Below are 20,781 nucleotides of genomic sequence, written 5' to 3' on the forward strand. Positions count from 1 at the left end.
GATGCACCGCTCCAATGCCGAGACCTGAAGCATCACATTCAACTTCAAAAGTGTTATCGAAATCAGGAAGTACTAATACCAAAATGATACCAAAATGACTTCTTATCATTGATACAAGCGCCTATGCATACCACAAGGATCAATGAGGGAACTACTAATCCGCGAGTCCCATGAAGGAGGATTAATGGGACACTTCGGAGTGGATAAGACATTAAGTGTTCTTGTTGAACATTTTTTCTGGCCTCACCTCAAACGCGACGTCGAGAGATTCTGCGCAAGATGTGTCACTTGCATCAAAACAAAATCCAGGTCCCATCCTTACGGTCTTTATATGCCTTTACCTATACCTAACATGCCTTGGGTAGATATTTCTATGGATTTCGTGTTAGGTTTACCAACGATCAGGCACAAGGACTCAATTTTTGTAGTGGTGGATCGATTTTCAAAAATGGCACATTTCATACCATGTGCAAAGACAAATGATGCAACACAAACCGCCGACTTGTTCTTCAAGGAAGTAGTGCGCTTACATGGAATACCACGAACCATCGTCTCAGATCGAGATACGAAGTTCCTTGGACACTTTTGGCGAACACTTTGGCGAAAGCTAGGGACAAAGCTACTATTCTCCACAACATGCCACCCACAAACAGATGGACAGACCGAAGTGGTGAATCGCACACTCTCAGCTCTCTTAAGAGCCACGATCGGTAAAAATTTAAAAAATTGGCTAGATTGTATTCCTTACATTGAATTTGCTTACAATCGTGCTTGCCATTCGGCCACTAAGCTTTCCCCTTTTGAGATTGTCTACGGATTCAAGCCCACAACACCACTAGATCTTTCACCATTACCGCCTACGGAACAAACAAGCCAAGATGGTGTGGCTAAAGCCGAGGCCATCAAGAAACTACATGAAACAGTGAAAGAAAATCTCGAGAAAAAGTCTGCAAAGATAAAACAACAAGTTGACAAAGGAAGGAAGGAAATGATTTTTGAGCCTGGTGATTGGGTTTGGTTACACATGAGACCCGAAAGATTTCCAAACCAAAGGAAGTCCAAACTATCGCCGCGTGGAGATGGTCCATTCAAGATATTGGAACGCATCAACAACAATGCCTATCGACTCGAGCTTCCAGGTGAGTTAAAAATTTCAACAAGTTTCAATGTCGCTGATTTGGTGCCTTTTCTTGAAGGTGAACCGGTTCTGAGGACAGAACCCTCTCAAGAGGGAGAGAATGATGAGGACATGAGTTCACACCATACCGAAGTTGTCCGGGTTCCGACTATGTACCAACCACCTAGAACAAGGTCCGGTACAAAGACAATGCGGGAAGAATTCAACAAAGCTGTGGAGAGTTTGATAAGCTATAAAGAAATGGAGAACACCATCACACAATTCGATAATCTCACCCTTTGTAGCAATAAGCTTTAACAAGAAGAAAGAGAGGCCCAGGAGGAGCAACAAACCAAGCGTTTAGAGTCTAGACTTAAGTGTTGGCCCAAGCTTTTATGAACCAACAAGTGAAAGGCCTCTTCTCAAGACAAGTCAAGCCCAAGTTCTCTTTGTCATCACACCAAACGACGCCACTTAAGGAAACGTACGAGGAAGACGTCCCAAGGCCGAGAGCTTCCTCCCCAAGCTAAGGTATGCGTTTAAATCTTTTCAATTAAATGTCAAATTTTCTTTTCTTTTGCAGGTTGGTTGAAATTAGTCTAGATTTATTTTTGTCATTTATTTCTTAATTATTTGTTGCCTTTTATTCTCTTTTTCAAGACCCTAGAAGGTCGAGGCTGTCGACATATTAATAAGGTCCATTGCAGCCATTGTAGCTCACGTTTTTGCCTATTATCAATAAAGAGAGAATTTTCTTTAAGTGTTTACGAGTTCACCGATCTTGTGCGGGTTCTCCTGGATTAGTGAGTTCTTCGACTTATCACAATCTCACTCATCGATTGTGTGGCGTCCCTCGATCCATTCCATCCCTTAGCTGTAGCAGAGAGAACCGTATGGTCCTTTGTACCGGCTCCATCAACTCTGCTTACGACATCTACGTAGATAGAACCGTGTGGTCATCTACTTGGATCCTATCAACTCCTTGATCTTATATCATTAATCCTCCTTCATGGGACTCGCGGACTAGTAGTTCCCTCATTGATCCTTGTGGTATGCATAGGCGCTTGTGTCTCATTTTGGCTTCTTATCATCCATATAAACAATATTCGTCGGTATTGGTTTATTTGAATCAATCTAATTTAGTTGTTGACAAAAAGAAATAAAATTATCTAATGTAGTCTAAAATTTAAATCTAAAATAAAAATAAAACCATCATCTAATGTACTCCCAAAATCATAAGAAGCTTAAAATGAAATTAAGAGAAGAAAAAAAGATATGCTCAGACAATTGATTATATAGAAAAATAGAAAATTACTTAAAATCATATAATATTAGATAACTTATCTAAAAGAAAGATAAAGAAAAAGAAAAAAAGAATAGCTTATAATGTTTTGGTACATGGTCCATATCACAAAATGTTGTAAACCTATCTATTAAAAGGGTTTTGAAATTTTTATCCACGAACCCACGAGGAGTTGTCCGGTGGAGAGTCCGGCAAACATTAGAATTGTAATCTACAGAGAGTAACAGGAAGCCTGAGATCATAAAGATCCGGGATAGAAAAAATATATCCTACGAAGAGACTGCTTTACTGATCAATCCTAATCTTAATCCCTCAAGATACATCTAAAGAACAGTGGCATCTACAACCAATCAACTGTAGAAACAATCAATCTAGTCCAAAAATGTCTAGACTAAAACACATAAAGAGTGGAAGACCGAAGCACAATCATGTTTAGCAACTGAAAAAAGGTTGAGATCCTAAAGATTTCTGGACCGGTCAAACCTAATCTAAAACCATAAAGATCCTTCTAAAGAGTCAATCAACTGTAGAAAACAATCAATATTTTCCAAATTAAAACTACTTTTGTAGCTCAATCATATGCTTGGGATAATGTCAACCATGTCAATGCAGAGCTTTACATAAACAAACCTACAATGTAGTGTTTCAAGTTTCAACAAAAAAGTTCCTTTAAAAGAAAAATTAGCCAGGGTGGTTTACTTATGGGTCAGATTAGTAATTTTTACACCACTGGTCGGGGAAAAGTAGAAATTTATGCGGGCCTCTAATTATATGACAACTATGCTCCTTGTAGTCCAATGGGCAGAATAAAAGTCGGCCAAAATGTGGGTTTACCGCAATCAAAATATTTCCTGTTTTAAGGAAAAAGGAGGCCAGGTTTTAGGCAAATTGTACACAACAAAAAGAGAAAATATCTCGATTTCATCTAATATAATATCTTGGATTTCAAACTAAGGTTTAAGTTGGATAGAAAAACAAAAGGTCCACACACACATAGAAACTCTGCGAAAAGCTTGTGTTTAAAACACTAACAAACATGAAATCCATACAAGATGATCAATGAAGCAACCCACGCCTACTTAGTCATCGTTCATCATATCCTGGTCTTGGTCATTGTCAGAATCCTCATCATCAACATCATCATCATCATAATCCTTACGAGAGAGAATGTTATTGTAATCGTGATACACCGGACGCAGCAGGCTCCCATCCTTTAGTTGTTTCAGTCCCTCAATGTAGAGTTCCTTGGGTTTCACTACCGCTCGTCGTCGGCGTCGTCGTCGTCATCATCAACAACATCATCATCATCAACAACAACATCATCATCATCATCATCATCATCATCATCATCATCATCATCATCATCCTTACGAGATAGAATGTTATTGTAATCGTGATACACCGGACGCAGCAGGCTCCCATCCTTTAGTTGTTTCAGTCCCTCAATGTAGAGTTCCTTGGGTTTCACTACCGCTTTGCCGCCGACGACTTCGTCGCCGTCGTCATCATCATCAACATCATCATCAACATCATCATCATCCTTACGAGATAGAATGTTATTGTAATCGTAATACACCAGATCCTTGCTCTCATCCTCCTTTTGTTTCTGTCGCTCAGAGTAGAGTTTCTTGAACTCAGCCTTGCGTGTCGTTAGCACATCGTCCACCAACATCATGATTGGTATATCGTCAATCTTGTTGAGTGATGGATACTCGGCCTCGTTAAAATAGCGGGCTCTGACCTCATCATTCATCTGATCATTATATTGCATGAGATAATAAATCATAGGATGGACTGTATCATTTAAAGTCTCCATTGGCACCTGCAAACACACAACAAACGGTGAGTACTTTCAGATTTTAGTGTCACTTTTTTTTTTTTTTTAATGTTTAGATTAACAACTTACATCCAACTTTGACATGATCTCTGTACATGCCAAGATAGCAGAAAGGTTCGATTCATATCCATTAGGACCATTACCCAAACCGAACATTACAGCAGCTCGGCCCAGCTGAATCCAAGAACTTGTTGATGTTACACGTTAACAAATGACAAGGAACCAAAACAAAAAAAAAAACAGAGATGCCTACCTTCGTTTTGGACGACGTGAAGAGAGATGTATCAATTACAGATGTGGGAGTGGGAGGTGGTTTTCCAATTTTATTACATCCGTAAGTCAACCTTGCACAATTGACTTTGTCATGAACCATCCACATTCTATTGTTGAGCATGGAGTGGATCGCCTTGTAGTTGCGCTCAAAATCGATATTACCGAAAGCCAAACTATCACCCAGCGTCTGAGACAAGACTATGGCTCCTCCGAAGAATAAATCACTACCATTGGGTTTGCAATCAAATATTACAAACGTGCGATCGATCTGTAGAACCGAAAAACAAAAAAAAAAATTCGAAGAAAGTTTCCGAGAAAATAATTCAATCTGGAAATCGGAAACAGATACAAACTAAACAAACAAAGAGCGAAAGTCAAGAAAGAAGCTTTTCTTACCTCCATCGGAACACAACACACACGAATCAGTGAGTTTGAGAGAGAGAGAGAGAGGTTTTGTTGTTTCTGAAACACAGATTTGCTTGCTTCTCTTCGATAGATCTCGGTGAATGAAATAGAAGATCTAGGGTTCTTCGCGAAACTTACTACACACGTTTTATAATTAGAAACGACACGTTACGCCAATCACATTCACATAACTATTTTAATTACAGAAATACCCAGGCCCATGTAGCAAAGAGTAAGGCCCATTCACACGTTCAATTCCAGCCCATAAAATGGAGGCATAGCTGGTTGGTTCAAGAAACCTCTAATCGATTACATCTTAAAAGCATCAGTCGTATGCTTCCGCCAAGCATAGTTGCCTCGGTCGTTTCAAAAGAATATATATAAATGGATTCGTTTATACATGGAACTTGCATTCCTCAAAACATCAAGAATTATATATAAGGTATGTTGAAAATTTTGGCATATAATCTAACAATCTTGAATTTGTTTTTAGCCCTTAAATTCTTTCTACAACGTCGTTCTTAGTTTCGAACTTACTTACACTACAAGAAATATCTACATTATTAGCAAGAGATAAGAGCTATTATATGTCATTAATAGCGTTTTCATAAACGCTGTCTTATGCCCCTGTTATGGTAGACCCCCTACATACGATAGCGTTTTTTCCGTATGTTATTATAGAGCATTCTACCATAGCATTAGACAAACGCTTTGATATAACAACTTATAATAGCGATATATATAAGCTATGATCTATAATTTTTATGATGCTATAATATTCAGTGCCATAACTCTAATTTTATGCGGTTGTTTTAAGCTATTTGTATTTGGTGGAACCTGTTTAATTTCAAAATATCCAATATATATATATATATATATATATAATAATAATAATAATAATAATAATAATAATAATAATAATAAACATCCAAAAGATATACATCATTTCATAAACCAAAAATCAATTCATACATAACACAAGTTTCAATCCAATACTTGAACTAATATCCTAACTTCTATATACTACTTTTGCCAAGGAAGTTATTGATGAGATCATGCAAAATCCTTACTTCGTTTTCTAGATATTGGACTCGATTCCTCAAGGAAGTTAGCTCAGCTTCACAGGTTGTTGTAGTCTCTTCCTTTCTCTTAGGTTCTCGAAAAATACTGCTACCTTTTCTCTTAGATTTTCCCCAAATACTGCAGTCTTCATCTATGTCACTGTCCTCAACGACGAGATTCATTATATCTTCTGTTAGAACATGAAATAAAACAAGAAAAATTCAGGCTTCTTGACCACAAACTTATTGAGTCACTTTATTAGTAAACAAATCTCTTTACTCACCTGAAAACTCAACCTGTGATTGAGACATATCTTTAGCCTGAGAAGAGACTAATTCCATTTCCTTTGTACCTTTACTTTCTCCAAGAAACTCAAGACCATCACTTGTATCCAACATCGGTGACTCATAGACATAACTCGAAAACCACTTACTTAGATCAGGAACTTCTGAGAATTCTGAAAACAGAAGTGAAGAACCACATAAATAAAATCAATGCAGTTAAAACAACAAGATATACAAATCTTCCCAACCAGCCAAGCAAATTCGGAAAACGGATTCCAAAAAAATGAGTTACCTTCACTATCATCCATCTCTTAATTCTTTCTATTCGCTCCTCTTTCACCTTGGTATCCTCTACATTGTCTTTGTCGTGAGTGCTTCCGTTAGTCTTTTTCTTTGGCTGCCCGACCTCCACTTTCTATCTCTTTAAGAGCACTTACAGAAATCTTATGCAAGAAAAATATTAGAAGATAAAAAACTTAGGGAAATTAATAAGCAACTAAGAATATCAGCAGCTCTTGTCTATATATATATATACCAAGAGAACATAAGGACATGATTTTGTGGACCAAGAAAACATAAGGACATCGAAATCATCAACATGATGAGTTAAAATGCTCTTTCAGGTTATATCAAAGAGCAAGATAAAGTTAAAGTTTTGTATAAGAGTTAAAACTCTAGCAATCCGAAATCATAGACCAACACAACAATCAATTTGAAACACATATAGAGACATGCAACAATAGCAATTCAAGCAGTTCCTGATCTTGCGAAAGATCAACACTTTAGGTCAATTAAACATAACAGTCTACTCTACTTAGGATCATACTTTCATAATCAGCTTAATGGTCCATATAGGCAAATTATTACACTTTCATCTACTTAGGATAATACATTCTCAGTTATTATACCCAATGGAACCTAAATACAAAGAAGGGGACAATGAAGCTTGAAAACTACACGGGCTAAAGAAGAAACGAACTTACTTCCATTGTAATGGTGAACACCAAATTTAGCAAGCATTGCGTAGTACTCAATCTCTGATTTTCTCAACGGTGGACAATTGTGGAGATTGCAATAATCTTCCCTGTGAACAAAACCAGAATAAACAACAAAACAAAAATCAACACAAAACATTTCAAAACTCTAATTTTTATTCACAACAATTAGATTTTTATTCATAAAACAGTTCTAGTAGTACTAATATCAAATAAGATATGTATAGCTAATAGGAATCAGCTTACAGAATGACAAATAATGTTAAGAAACAAGCAAGCCAATAATGAGGCAATTCGTTGAACACCTGGAGGGCATGAAAAGCATCATCAGAACTTCGGCCAAAAGCTTCTAAGAAATCAATCTAACCCAAATAGATCAACTGAACCCTAACAAAATCTAACTCAAGTGCTCATAAATCAATTGAACCCTAACAAAATCGTACATGCAGAGGAGAAAGAAAAGAATAAAGAGGGAGGAGGCTGACGCAATTGAATGGTGAAGCACCGAGCGTCAAAACTAGTTTGGGGTTTCAGGCCAATGAAATCAAAATCCAATATATCCAGAGCTGTATAATCGTAGGAAGAGAGTGAAGAGGTAAAGGAGAGCTAAGGAGAAGGGAATAATCTAGGAAGAAAGGAAGAATCGAGGAAGAGAGCGAAGAGGTAAAGGAGAGAAAGAGAATGGAGAAGATATATAGAAATTAGGGTGGAGGCCGGCGACGAGCTTTACGGTGGAGGCCGGCAATGAGCTTCACGGTGGAGGCCGGCGACGAGCTTCACGGTGGAGGCCGGCGACGAGCTTCACACGAAATCCCCAATCTCTTTCTTCGATTTGGGATTTTTTTTTTTTGGAGATATGTTTTTTGTAGGGTAAAGTGAAGGGTTTTATTTTTTTGGACTTTGGCTTTAATTTTTTTTGGATCTGAGCCATATGGCGCTTTAGTGAATTATTTCGCTAAGTTTTGGCGGAACGAGTGATTTTAGTTTTTTATTTGGTGATTTTCTATCTTAGCGTTGTTTCAGTGCTATTATATAAAATTAAAATCAAAAACTTATCTTTCATAGCAGTTAAAGAAAATGAGCTATCATCATGTGCTATCAATGTGGAAATTTCTTGTAGTGTTATCATTAGTAAAAATAAGTAAAGATTTATGAAAGTGAAATTTTTCTAACTTTTCACGATGTCTATAATTTTCTATCAGTATTTACCAATCCGGAAGAGACAAAACTGTTGAAGATCGTTCCTCCAATAATACACCTCATGGATCGAGGAAAAGCACGATTGAAAAACTGAAGCCAATCACAATCACATGCACAAGTCATTGATCACCTAGTCGTAAATTTATCGTAGTTTTAGAGAGATTAGGGATATCTCCCGTGGAAGGCCTTCTGTATTTCTTGACTCTTTCTTACTTGTTCTTACGATTAAAGAGATCAGATCATTTGAAAATGAGAATCGCCTAATAAAATGTTTATGCTCTAAAAGAATTTAAATGGTCGTTCGGATTGTTAAGCTTATTGGTTTTTATACAATTTGTGAGTTGTTTTATATGTTACTAATATTATGCATATTCTATTACTTTTTGCTAAAACAAATATTAGTATATATAATATAAATAGATTCATTATTTGAATATGCAAAAAAAAAAAAAAAAAAAAACGAATCTCAATTTGAAACTAACCAAGAAAGGAAAAAAAAAACTAAAACCTAAAAGTAATATTTGATTAAAATTTAATTTAACTACCAAAACTATTTATATAAAATTACTTTTATACTTTGAATACTAAATTACTAATAACCTAAATATCCAAACCGAACCAGAATCTATGTTAGATGCTATCCATGCATAATATTTTATGTTACTCTCAAATGATGTATAGTGTTGAAGATATATATATAAATTCTTCTTAGTACATTGAGGTAAATCCAGAAAAAAAAAATTTATTGTAAAATTATTTTTATCTTATTAAGTTTAACTATTATTTTTTTTTCACAATGAAATCACTTGACCTTCATTGATCTCCATTTGTCGGTTTCTAATTGAAATTAATACAAACAATTAAAATTAGATTATATATATGTTTTAGTAATCTTTTTAACACTTATTTTTTTTGTTCATCCAATCTTTATTCAATTTTTTCTTGCATTATTCCTTATGTTTTATTTTTATTATTTCATTTTTTTTTGTGAAAGACAATACATGTATCATTAATTTTTTAGTTTAATTTGATTTGTATTTGTTTTTTTAATTACAGTATGTGACACTTTTGCAAATAGTCTATATATGACTTTCATTTTTTTTTTTCTTTTTGGTAGGATGGCTTTCATTTATTATGTATATCCTAATAGTTAATATTAAATATTAAATAAATATATTTACAGGATGTCAACAACAAAAAAGACATATATATTTACAGAAAGATTAACACATTTCAATTTGTCCATATTTTGTGTAAGTTTCCTACATCTGAAAATCCAATCTTTCTTTTTTCTTTCTTTCTTTCTTGATTAAGCAATTAAATGTTAAATATTTACAAGCTGTCATGTTCATCACCACCCTCCAAACTCTTTATAAACCCCAAATAAGCACATACTCTCTCTCACACACTTCTTTACCAAAGCTCTTCATCGTCATCTTCCTTGTTGCTTAAACTATGGCTTCTCTCTTTAACCAAGTCCCTTCTGTATCCACAGTTTTCGCCCTCTATACATCTTTATCAGCAATCTCTATGATTCTCCGTAGAATCATCAACGAGATTGTGCTTAAGCCAATCAGAGATTACATCAATGTGAAAGTTGTAGACTTGTTCACCTCTTATTGTCAGTCAAGTTTCACCCTTGTGATCGAGCACAAATGGGATTTGCGATAATCAGACTTTCCGTGCGGCCGAAGTTTACTTTAAGATGCGTCTTGCCGGACTCTCCACCGGACAACTCATCGTGGGTTCGAGTGATCTAATGTTTGATATGGACCACGATAATTGCCTACTACTTGTTACCTTGTTAGTGGACGAAGATGCAAAAGTATACCACTGTTGTGTGTGTCTTTAACTTGGCAATTTGACACCAAAATATTCAACGAAAAAAAGTTTGGCAACGATGGTCTCTTCTTGTCTTGTACCATACCGTTGACCTTTTGGCTTAATTCTCTCCACCAGAAATTGTAGCCTCTCTATTTTGACTCTTTGACACAGTCCACTTCTAAAATCCACTAGTCATATCTGCCCAAGTCTACACGAGCCCGAGATTGATAATTAAGATAAAATACAATCCTTAGGCCCAAAAGAACTCTTATAAACTTTATGCTGTGTCGAGACAAACTCAAATGCATGACCATTTTTATAAGGGAACTTTACTCAGATGTATAACATTTTATATGAAATTACCAGATACATACAGATCTTTTTTTTATTACTATCATATTTCGGGTATATTTTTTATACCCAGCGTGCCCCTGTTAAACGTTATAGGAAAAAACGTAATTACAAAGAATGCCACTGCCATTTCAGTAAAGCCGCGTCGCCACGTCAGAAATCGCTGACGTGTATTAATGAACTCAGCCATAAAGCGATACAGCGGCAGTATTTATGGAAAATGACTGAGTTATGAGCAAACGGCTGACTTACGAGTATAACTCAGACATTAGTTACGGCTGAGTTAATGAAGTCGGTCTGAGTTATGAGAAAATGGCTGACTTTCGAGCATAACCCAGCCTAAGTTACGGCTGAGATTTCACTCGTTGGTTGATTTGTCAAAATTTTGGCTGAGTTATTGCTTCGACACGGCTGAGTTAACTTTTTCCAGTTGGCTGAGTTATCAAAGACGGCCTAGTTATGTGATGTCGTTACGGCTGATTTAGCCTCTAGTGTCCTAAATCAGCCGTAATGAGCTTAGTTAATGGAAAACTCGGCCCAATTACGGCTGACTTAGTAGCGAAAGATTAATTACTAGAATAGCTTGCAATTACGGCCGACTTATCAAACGATACGACTAAGTTAAAGATTTTCGGTTGAGTTACGACATTAAACGGCTGAATTTGGCTGCATTTCTTTCGATTTTTAATTACTGTAATAGTATGCATGTTGCGACTGAGTTAAAATTTTGTTTGATGGCTGGTTTAATTCGGTTGATTAACATTTTCGTTTGGTGGCTTACTTGCCACTTCATCAATTAAAAAAATGACGTCGGATGCAACATTCCATGTCATCATTCCATGTCATCATCATCAAGGGAAATACGAAAGGTCTTTTCTACTACTCATCTTCTTCTTCATTGTGTCGATCTTCACCTGTGTTTTTTCACATCTCTGGAACTTAAATTTCACTCGACTCGTCATCGTCTTACTTCTTCATTTTCGTTCTTCCTTACCCCGATATGACTGATCCGGTTCCGGTAATGGTTGTTTCCAGTAATTGGGTAAAGAAACACAAATTCGTATTTAACACCGACGATAAAGGGTGTAGAGTTGTGCAGATAGATGCGGAAACAACGCACGACAAGCTTGTGAAGTTGGTGCTCGATGACTACGGATTGAATGAGTTGAGCCATCAGTTAAAGCTGAGCTACATGTTCTCGAAGAAGGCTATGAAAAATATGTCGCTTGATACTCCACCAGTTTATGTCTCCAATGATCGACAGTTGCAATGTTTTCTAAGCCTACGGAAAATCGATCAACTACGTCTCTGTGTGGAATTTACGGTGAAAGAGTATATGGAAATTAGTCGGAAGGACAGATCGAGAGGAAGGATGAAACGGCCATCCAGTTCTGGCTCAAAATTAGAATCTAGATACGAAGTTCCCGATGGTGGATTTGAAGGTTTCTGTTATGATTATAGTGAAAATCAAGAAGAAGAAGCAGGTGACCAAGAAGCAGATGACGAAGAAGAAGATGATGAATTTTCAAGCCGATTTGATGTTTTCGACGACTCCGATGGTGCCTCATCTGATGATGATAACTTTACTGTATACGGCGATCCTCAGAATAAAGACGAAGATTCACCGTCTCTGCCTCCTAAGAAGAAACTTCAGAACATTGAAATGGCCGGATCGGCTGGGAACTCAGAGGCTTTAAGGTTGGAGTTGTCTTCGCTAAACCTCGCTGTAGGTCAACGATACCGGAGCAAAGAAGATTTGGTGTATCGACTCAAACTTCTTGCGGTAAGGGATGGATTTGATTTTAATGTACCAGTATCAAATCCGACCGCAGTGAATATTGTTTGTTGGGTTGATGAATGTCGATGGAGAGTTCGTGCATCTACACAAGGGGATGAGCCACATTTTTATGTTCGTATATACGATTCGGAACACACATGTTCTGTGACGGACCGTTCTAATCGATCCCGACAAGCAACACCTGATGTTTTGGGAGTTCTTTACAGGGACTTTCTTGGTGACGTTGGTCCAGATGTTAAACCTAAATCAGTCAGAGTAATTATCAATAAGCATTTTTGAATAAAGGTAATTACTGTGTAGCGGCTGACCTATTGATTACTATACGACTGACTTTTTCTCATCTCGGCTGATTTATCAATACATTCCGGCTGACTTATAGTTTACGACTTATATATATTACGGCTGACTTATGTTTACATTGTGGCTGACTTATATATTACGGCTGACTTATGTTTACATTGTGGCTGAGTTATATATATTACGGCTGACTTATAGTTACGATATGTTGGTGTCAACAAATGGGTTATTGGAAGTCACATAGGACGCTCCTGTATGCAAGGCAAATCGATCAGGGAACTCCTGAGAGTAGTTTTGAAGAACTTCCTTCTTACCTATACATGATAAGACGGGCAAATCCGGGTACAGTCACGCGTCTTCAACTTGATGAGGAAGGAAGATTCAACTATGTGTTCATTGCTTTTGGTGCCAGTATTGCTGGGTTTCCTTTCATGCGCAAAGTTGTTGTTGTCGACGGTACGTTTCTCCATGGAAGTTACAAAGGGACCCTTCTAACAGCCCTAGCTCAGGATGATAATTTTTCAGATTTATCCAATAGCTTTCGGTATTGTTGACACCGAAAATGATGATTCTTGGCGTTGGTTTTTTACGCAACTCAAAGTTGTTATCCCTGACGATAAGGATCTTGCGATAGTCTCGGACAGACATAAGTCAATAGGGAAAGTAATTGGTGAAGTGTTTTCATTGGCTTCTCGTGGAATTTGCACTTACCATTTGTATAAGAACATTTTGGTGAAATTCAAAGGAAAACATTTGTTCCCTTTGGTGAAAAAAGTAGCAAGGTGTTTTAGGCTGAGTGATTTTAATGAGGCGTTCAATGAGATTGAAGCGTCTGATCAAAACCTACATGGATACCTCCAACGAGCTGGTGTCCAAATGTGGGCGCGTGTTCATTTCCCGGGTGAAAGGTACAATTTAATGACTACTAATATTGCGGAATCAATGAACAAAGCACTGTCAAAGGCCAGAAGCCTTCCCATAGTTCGACTGTTAGAATCGATACGGACTATGATTACCAGATGGTTTGCTGAACGGAGAGAGGACGCAAATTCGCAGCAAACAACGCTCTCACGAGGTGTTGAAAAACTGTTACAGGTAACTCAGCTGTAACTGCTTACATAAGTCAGTCGTCAAACGTTCTTAAACCAGACATTATTTCCATCAATCAGACTTAACGTATTTTATTTTTTTTTTCCCCTCTAATAGGCCCGTGTCACCGCGGCAAGACTTATGGGTGTACAAACGATTGATGCTTTACGCGTGCAGGTAACTTATGGAACACAGTTGCATATTAAAAATGTGGATGATAAAAAATGCACATGCCGTCATTTCGACCACGAGAAATTACCATGCATACATGCAATCGCAGCTGTAGAGCATATGGGTGTGTCTCGTATATCCCTGTGCAGTCCTTACTATAAGAGAAGTTACTTGGTTAGCGCATACACTGCTCCAATCATGCCTTCCGATACGGCAATCCCTGTTCCTCAAATTGTAGTTAACCAACCGTGCTTGCCTCCGATTGTTGTAAACCAGCCAGGAAGGCCCAAGAAAATTAGGATTAAATCATCTTTGGAAGTTGCCATTGGAAACAAACGCCCTAGGAAGCAACATGTATGTTCTCGATGTAAACAAGTTGGGCATAATGCTAAAACTTGTCAGTCGTAGTATTGTTTGTATGAATTCTCTTTTCTGTATTTGTTAATGGCGAATTAATCTGAGTAACTCAGCCGTATATCGTTATAATAATTCGGCCAAACCACGAATTCATCTGTGGTACATCAGCCGTGTTGTTGTCATAACTCGGCCAAACCACGAATTCATCTGTGGTACATCAGCCGTGTTGTTGTCATAACTCGGCCAAACCACAAATTCATCTGTGGCACATCAGCCGTGTTGTTGTCATAACTCGGCCAAACTATGAATTATTATGTGTTAAATTCGTGATTTGATTTAATTTGAAATTAAACAACGTTTATAAGATGTATTTAACTTCTTCTATTTACTCATCTTTTAATAATCATAAAATTAGCTCATGTTTGTACCCTAAACCCTAAACCAACACCATCTAAACCCTAAACACACAGAGGCCATACTTAACTTCCATTCCTAGAAAGTCGATCTATATAGAATGTGAATGGGCTGAAAGTATGAAATTTTTATTGTGATTTAATGTTATAAATCTGGACATTATTAGAACCAGACATAATGTTAATATACAAATGGCTCTCTAAATAAAATGATTTTTCTCATAACTCGGCCGTAAGTAGTAAATACCTCAGCCGTAACGTATTTGAATTATTTTGAATATTTTTTTAATTGTTTTAGTTATTATAATAATTTTTTTTTGTATTATTTTCAATTATTATGTATTAATTTATGACATTAAAATGCGTGTGTGTGTGAATATGCCAGCAATTATTGTTGGCGTTTCCCCAAAAAACACTTTCTGTAATCTCGAGACTGTATATAATAAATTAATATCTGAGTAACTCAGCCGTAAAACGTTATAATAACTCAGCCAATTCTCGTTTTAATCTTCAATATACAGGAATGGCTTGAACGACGTCGTTTGATCAGTGCTTTAGTAGACACGACTATATTGATTTAGTGATTTATTTATTTTTTTAGTAATCAAAGAGAAGATGATGGCGCAGAGATCTCTACTAGGCGGCGACTCTAGGGTTGATGAGAAAACTGCTTCTGAAAGAAATGAGGTATTTTTTTCCCAACCGTCTGAGACGAACAAATCTTTAGACATCTTTATATTGTCTGTCGTGTTTGTGGTAATGTAGGAGCTGGATTGTATGGAAAAAAGGATGAGAATGAGGTACGGCGAAAACCGGAGGCGCGATAAGGGCGTTCCGATCGCGTGTGATTGCAGTGCAGCGGTTCTCGTTGCCACTTCTCGTGATCCTAATACAAGAGGAAAACTTTATTTCAGTTGTCCGTATGAAATCTCAGACGTAGGCATCTTTTAAGATTTATTGGGTCTTGATTTTGAGTTCTGATTCCTTTTTTTTTTTTTTTAATTTTGGGGTGTAATATGAGTTATGTATGATTTTTAAGGGTCCTGGTCGTGGCTGCGGTTTCATGAGGTGGTGGACTGTCGCATTGTGTGACGAATTTGAGAAGATAAAGGAGGAGAAGAATGAGATGAAGCAGGATTTGGATGCAGCCAAGAAGCGCATCGAGGCTCAGGAAGAAAAGATCTTTCTTATGGAAGAGAAATTTGAAGCGCTAGAGAAGAAGTATCAGAGCTTGAACAAGTATCTGTGAGCTTAGATAAATTCGGTTTTTTATCTGTATGTCGCTACCATAACTCGGCCAAACCATCAATTATTATGTGATAACTCAGTTGTGTCGTTGTCATAACTCGGCCAAACCACAAATTATTCTGTGTTAAGTCATGATACTAGGATTTTGCTATCAATTACCCTAATATACTTTCATGTCATTGCAGTATAAGAGGTTATCAATCCAATCAGGTGCTCTTACTATCAATCAAGATGCGATCAGAGATAACTAAGTCAAGCCAAGCAGAATGGAGGTTTTGTTATCTAGCAATCCTAATCGAACGTGCATAAAAACGATAAAGCTACAGAACAGGAATGAACATGCATAAAGAGAAATGACTATCAAAACTAAGCAGTAATAAGCAAGCAGGTCGAGTAGAACACAAAAGCTAACAGAAACGATAATCAAGCAATCAATAGAGATAAAGGGTCCTGAGGAATGGGGTAATCGATTATAGCAGTCTCCTTAGTCTATCTAGGTGGTTAACAAACTCAATCAAGCTATCCCTAGACAATAGATTCAAATACAAATCAATCCACTCTCGTGACAGAGATTCTCAAGCTAAATCACTTTCATACTCAATTCTCATTGAAGAAATATAACCTAGCAGGCATTATGATTCAATCTAATATAGTCAATAAGCATTCTAAACATCCAATCTCTTGGGCTAGAGTATGCAAATCTCTGGAATAGTTTGTTCAGACATTTCATCAAACACCTTGTGGGTGTGGAAATGTCTGAGATCAACTTCCAATTGATCAGAGAGGAAATAGCATTAAGATCTACTAAACCAGAAGGGAAATTAAGCAATTATACACTTAACCACCTAAATATACTAAGGATTCCAAACCTAATCTAACCCATCCTCAAGAACCCTAATCCACTACTCAAGAACACTGAAGAACATCATGCATAAAAACCCAGAAAACGTTTCAAACCCAGAAATCATTAAAAAGCAAGTATGTTATAGATGAGAACGAGATCTACAACTTTGATGAAGAAACGAAATCCAAAAACTCAAAGGATCAAAGGAAAAAACGATTACAAAACTAGGGTTTTTAGAGAGAGCAGCGAAATATCTGCTGGGTAAAAGGAATATTCGCTGGATAATAGCGTGTACCCCTATTTATAGGAATACTAGGTTGCCCTAATTTGGCTACAAGACAAAATAAGAAGTTGGTGGGTGGTCCAACTCGACGTGTCATCGAGTCCGTGTGGTCGAGTCCGTGTCCAGACAGCTTCCTGACGTCCTACTCGACGTGTCGTCGAGTCCATGTGGTCGAGGGGGAGTGATTCTTCAAAGGGTGCTCCTTGATGGCCTCCTACTCGACCTCACGTCGAGTTGGTGTGGTCGAGTCCAACCCTTGGTGGTTTCTGAGCGCCTGCTCGACCTCCTGTCGAGTCCAACCAGTTTTCTGCATATGTCTCCATTAAAACCACCATAATTCTTGCATCAAAGCTCTGATTCGCTTGAAATCATCTCCGTTGGAAAGGTAACTCAATTTCCTATAACTTGTATGAAGAGCTCTGAAGCTAAATCGCAATGAAAGACTTCCATCTGAGTCGATCTTTGAGGGACTTCGGACTGGTTCCGAATCATCAATTCTCTTCTTTGCATCCATTAAGTCCCAAATAAGCTCCAAATACCTGAAACACATCCAATATGCAATATGCTATGCCATGCAATGCATATCGTACTAAGTGATGAAAATGTTATGAAAAGGACTCTGGATGCAATGAAAGAGAGATGAAACTTAGCTAAATGTACGAGAAAAGTGTGCTTAAAAGTGGTAAAATACAGAGACATCAAGTCATCATCTTTTTATATTCACTTTCCAAATAATGTCACGTTTGAGTCTTAAAAAACGCGAAAACTTCTATAAATGATGATTACTTATTTACTGACATTAGCATTGAACTTGGAAAAGCAATTATCACAATGATTTGATATATTTACAGTTTCCAACACATATCTCAAGTTAAAGATTTATAAAATCTTAACAGTATATTCAAATGTATATTTATTGTTATACTGGTATGGTGCTATTAAAACTTATCTAATTAAGCTTACTTAATGACGGTTTTTTCTGTATTTAGAAATTAATGTGTTCCGTAACTCAGCCATAGAACGTAAATATCTCAGCCATTACGTATTATTCTACAGCCAGACATCAAACTCTAACTCAAAAGTCAGCCGTCACGCAACCTTTCATCTTCCGTTAAGCATATAACTCAGCCGTCACATGTACATTTTTGCCGCCAGAACAGTAAGAGGCGCAACCTTTCATCTACCTTTCCCTTTTTTTCTATTTATATCAGAACAGTTCGCCTTCGTCTCTTTTTCATCTCATCGTCTCTCGTTCGTCTTCGTCTCCAGACTCCAATCCCCTACACAAAATATCTCCCGTACATCTTCCAATCGACATGGACGTTGTTCCTCACATCGACCTAAAGTTTTTCGGCGAGGTTGTAGCGATCATTATCGCTGATGGTTGGGAGAATCTTCCCGTTCTAAACCCGGGTGTTGGTTACTGGGTTGACAAAACCACTGTTACGTGGTTCAAGTTCAATCACGATCTCTCTGTCACGATTGCAGAGATACTCCAGCACAACTGGCACCATGAGTGGCCAACCTACCGCTTGATTCCCGAGGATGTTAAGAGACGATGGTTTAAGCTCCTCGCGGTAAGCATCGATATTTGATATAGAGCACACTAAAACAGAAAACCGAATTCACGATCTTTTCTTTCATTGTAGCGTAAATACACGTGGGAACCAATGCATACATCAACGGTTTGGACCCAGTTCAATTTGGTGGCTAGAACGATATTCCGGGACCAGATGCGTGCGTTTATGAGGATATGGGCGCGTAGTGGCGATAAGCCTGATTGGATGAATCTAATAGTGTGGAATAATTTATGCGATATGTTTTCCGAATTTGGCCTATTGTTCCGTCGTTAAACTTCCTTATACTGTGATATCCTCTATGAACTTCCGTGTAATGAACTTCTATTATCATCTTTCCTTATGACTTTTATTTTCACTTGATTTACCCGTGATTTCCATTGTTAAATTTTATTATAAATCAGCTGTATCTTGACCTTAACTCAGTTATGATTATAGTGAAAATCACGAATTATATCTACGTTAAGTCAGCCATGACACTGTCATAACTTGGCCAAACCACGAATTAATCTGTGTTTCATGATCATTATTATACAGTCATGTAATTTACTCAGATTAATGAGATGTAATTAACTTTTTATATCCACTTTCCAAATAATGATCATGAAATAAGCCCATTGTTAAATTTTATTATAAATCAGCCGTAACTTGACCTTAACTCAGTTATGATTATAGTGAAAATCACGAATTATATCTACGTTAAGTCAGCCATGACACTGTCATAACTCGGCCAAACCACGAATTAATCTGTGTTTCATGATTATTATGATACAGTCATGTAATTTACTCAGATTAATGAGATGTAATTAACTTTTTATATTCACTTTCCAAATAATGATCATGAAATAAGCTCATGTTTTGCACATTTTAAAACTCATCCAATAAACCGATATACCAAACTCAAAAATTTGAATTATTTTGAATACTTTCTCAAAAATGTTACATTTATGACTGATTCGACGACTTGTCGTCTGCGGGTGAATATGTCAGTAATTATTAATGGCGTCTCCCGAAAAACTACTTTATGTAATCTCGAAAATTAATATGTATAAATTAATGGGATGTTCGTAAGACAGCTGTAACTCAGCCAGTACTGGTATGTCTCGAACGATGTAGTTTTATTAGTATACATGACTATATTGATTTAGTGAGTTTCTGAACACCTAGAGTCATCAATTAGACATTTATCCCAAAATAAACAATTAGGGTTCTTCGTCTGTCTCCGAATAACGAGAGAAGATGGAAGTAAGCTCTGGATCGACGAGTAGCTTTGGGAGTAATTCTGGAGTTCGGAAACTGTGTGAATGTGGATTGCAGGCAAAGGTCTTCAAATCCAAAACGGATAAAAATCCAAATCGAAGGTTCTTTGGGTGTCAGTTGTACAAGGAAGGTGGTAATGCTCACTGCAAATTCTTTAGGTGGCTCGACGAGGAGGTCATAGGGTGGCCGAAAAGGGCTTTGGCAGAAGCTCAATCTGTAATTAAAGAGAAGACTAAGAAGATTGAAGAACTTAATGCGACAATTTTGGAGCTTCGTGGTGATTTGGAGAGGCAAAACTTGGAGATATCATCAATTAATACAGAAGATGAGAAGATTTCGATTGAGCTTAGATTACAGAAAAGGATTGACGAAATGGAAACAATAGTTTATCGTCAACGCATCGTCAGCAGGGGATTGACAGGATTGCTTGTATGTGTCGTATCAGCCATTGTCTTTTGTATTGTTAGTGATGTTTGAATTTTATTTGGCTTGTTAGTAATGCTTTTTGTTAGTGTTGTTTGAATTTTGCCAAATGACCAATAATAACTCAGCCGAGTAAACGTAAATAACTCAGCCGTACAAAAGTAATTTACTCAGCCGTTAAATGTATAAAAACTCAGCCGTGACATCAAAAATTACTCATAAGTCCGCCGTGTCGCTGGAATAACTCGGCTAAAATTAAATAACTCAGCCGTTAAATGTATAAAAACTCAGTCGTGACATCAAAAATTACTCATAAGTCCGCCGTGTCGCTGGAATAACTCGGCTAAACCACAAATTCATTTGTGTTAAA

The 20,781-nt window shown here is 37.1% G+C and overlaps 2 protein-coding genes and 1 pseudogene across 3 annotated transcripts; 1 reads left to right on the top strand and 2 right to left on the bottom strand.

Moving 5' to 3' along the window:
• Positions 1–3,324: 3,324 nt before the first annotated feature.
• On the bottom strand, positions 3,325–5,089 carry LOC9321954. 2 transcript variants are annotated; one of them, XM_021033879.1, is made up of 5 exons: positions 4,927–5,089; positions 4,511–4,798; positions 4,327–4,431; positions 3,949–4,242; positions 3,325–3,550 (listed from the first exon to the last, which is right to left on the bottom strand). In XM_021033879.1, the coding sequence occupies exons 1-5, from the start codon at positions 4,930–4,932 to the stop codon at positions 3,500–3,502; spliced, it is 744 nt and encodes a 247-aa protein (XP_020889538.1). In that variant the 5' UTR covers positions 4,933–5,089; the 3' UTR covers positions 3,325–3,499. The 2 variants fall into 2 exon arrangements, with proteins under 2 accessions (XP_020889538.1, XP_002885888.2); XM_002885842.2 differs by lacking the exon at positions 3,325–3,550 and adding an exon at positions 3,583–3,712 and having other exon boundaries at positions 4,010–4,242; positions 4,927–5,087.
• An 873-nt stretch (positions 5,090–5,962) lies between these two features.
• On the bottom strand, positions 5,963–8,132 carry LOC9321955 (annotated as a pseudogene).
• Positions 8,133–19,967: 11,835 nt separating this feature from the next.
• LOC9319873 (uncharacterized protein At4g04775) lies at positions 19,968–20,465 on the top strand. The gene is made up of 2 exons (XM_021032122.1): positions 19,968–19,973; positions 20,046–20,465. Exons 1-2 carry the CDS (start codon positions 19,968–19,970, stop codon positions 20,463–20,465), a joined length of 426 nt encoding a protein of 141 aa, XP_020887781.1.
• The last annotated feature ends 316 nt before the right edge of the window (positions 20,466–20,781 follow it).

The sequence above is a fragment of the Arabidopsis lyrata genome (assembly GCF_000004255.2).
Source record: "Arabidopsis lyrata subsp. lyrata unplaced genomic scaffold ARALYscaffold_3, whole genome shotgun sequence".
Classification (NCBI taxonomy): Eukaryota; Viridiplantae; Streptophyta; class Magnoliopsida; order Brassicales; family Brassicaceae; genus Arabidopsis; species Arabidopsis lyrata.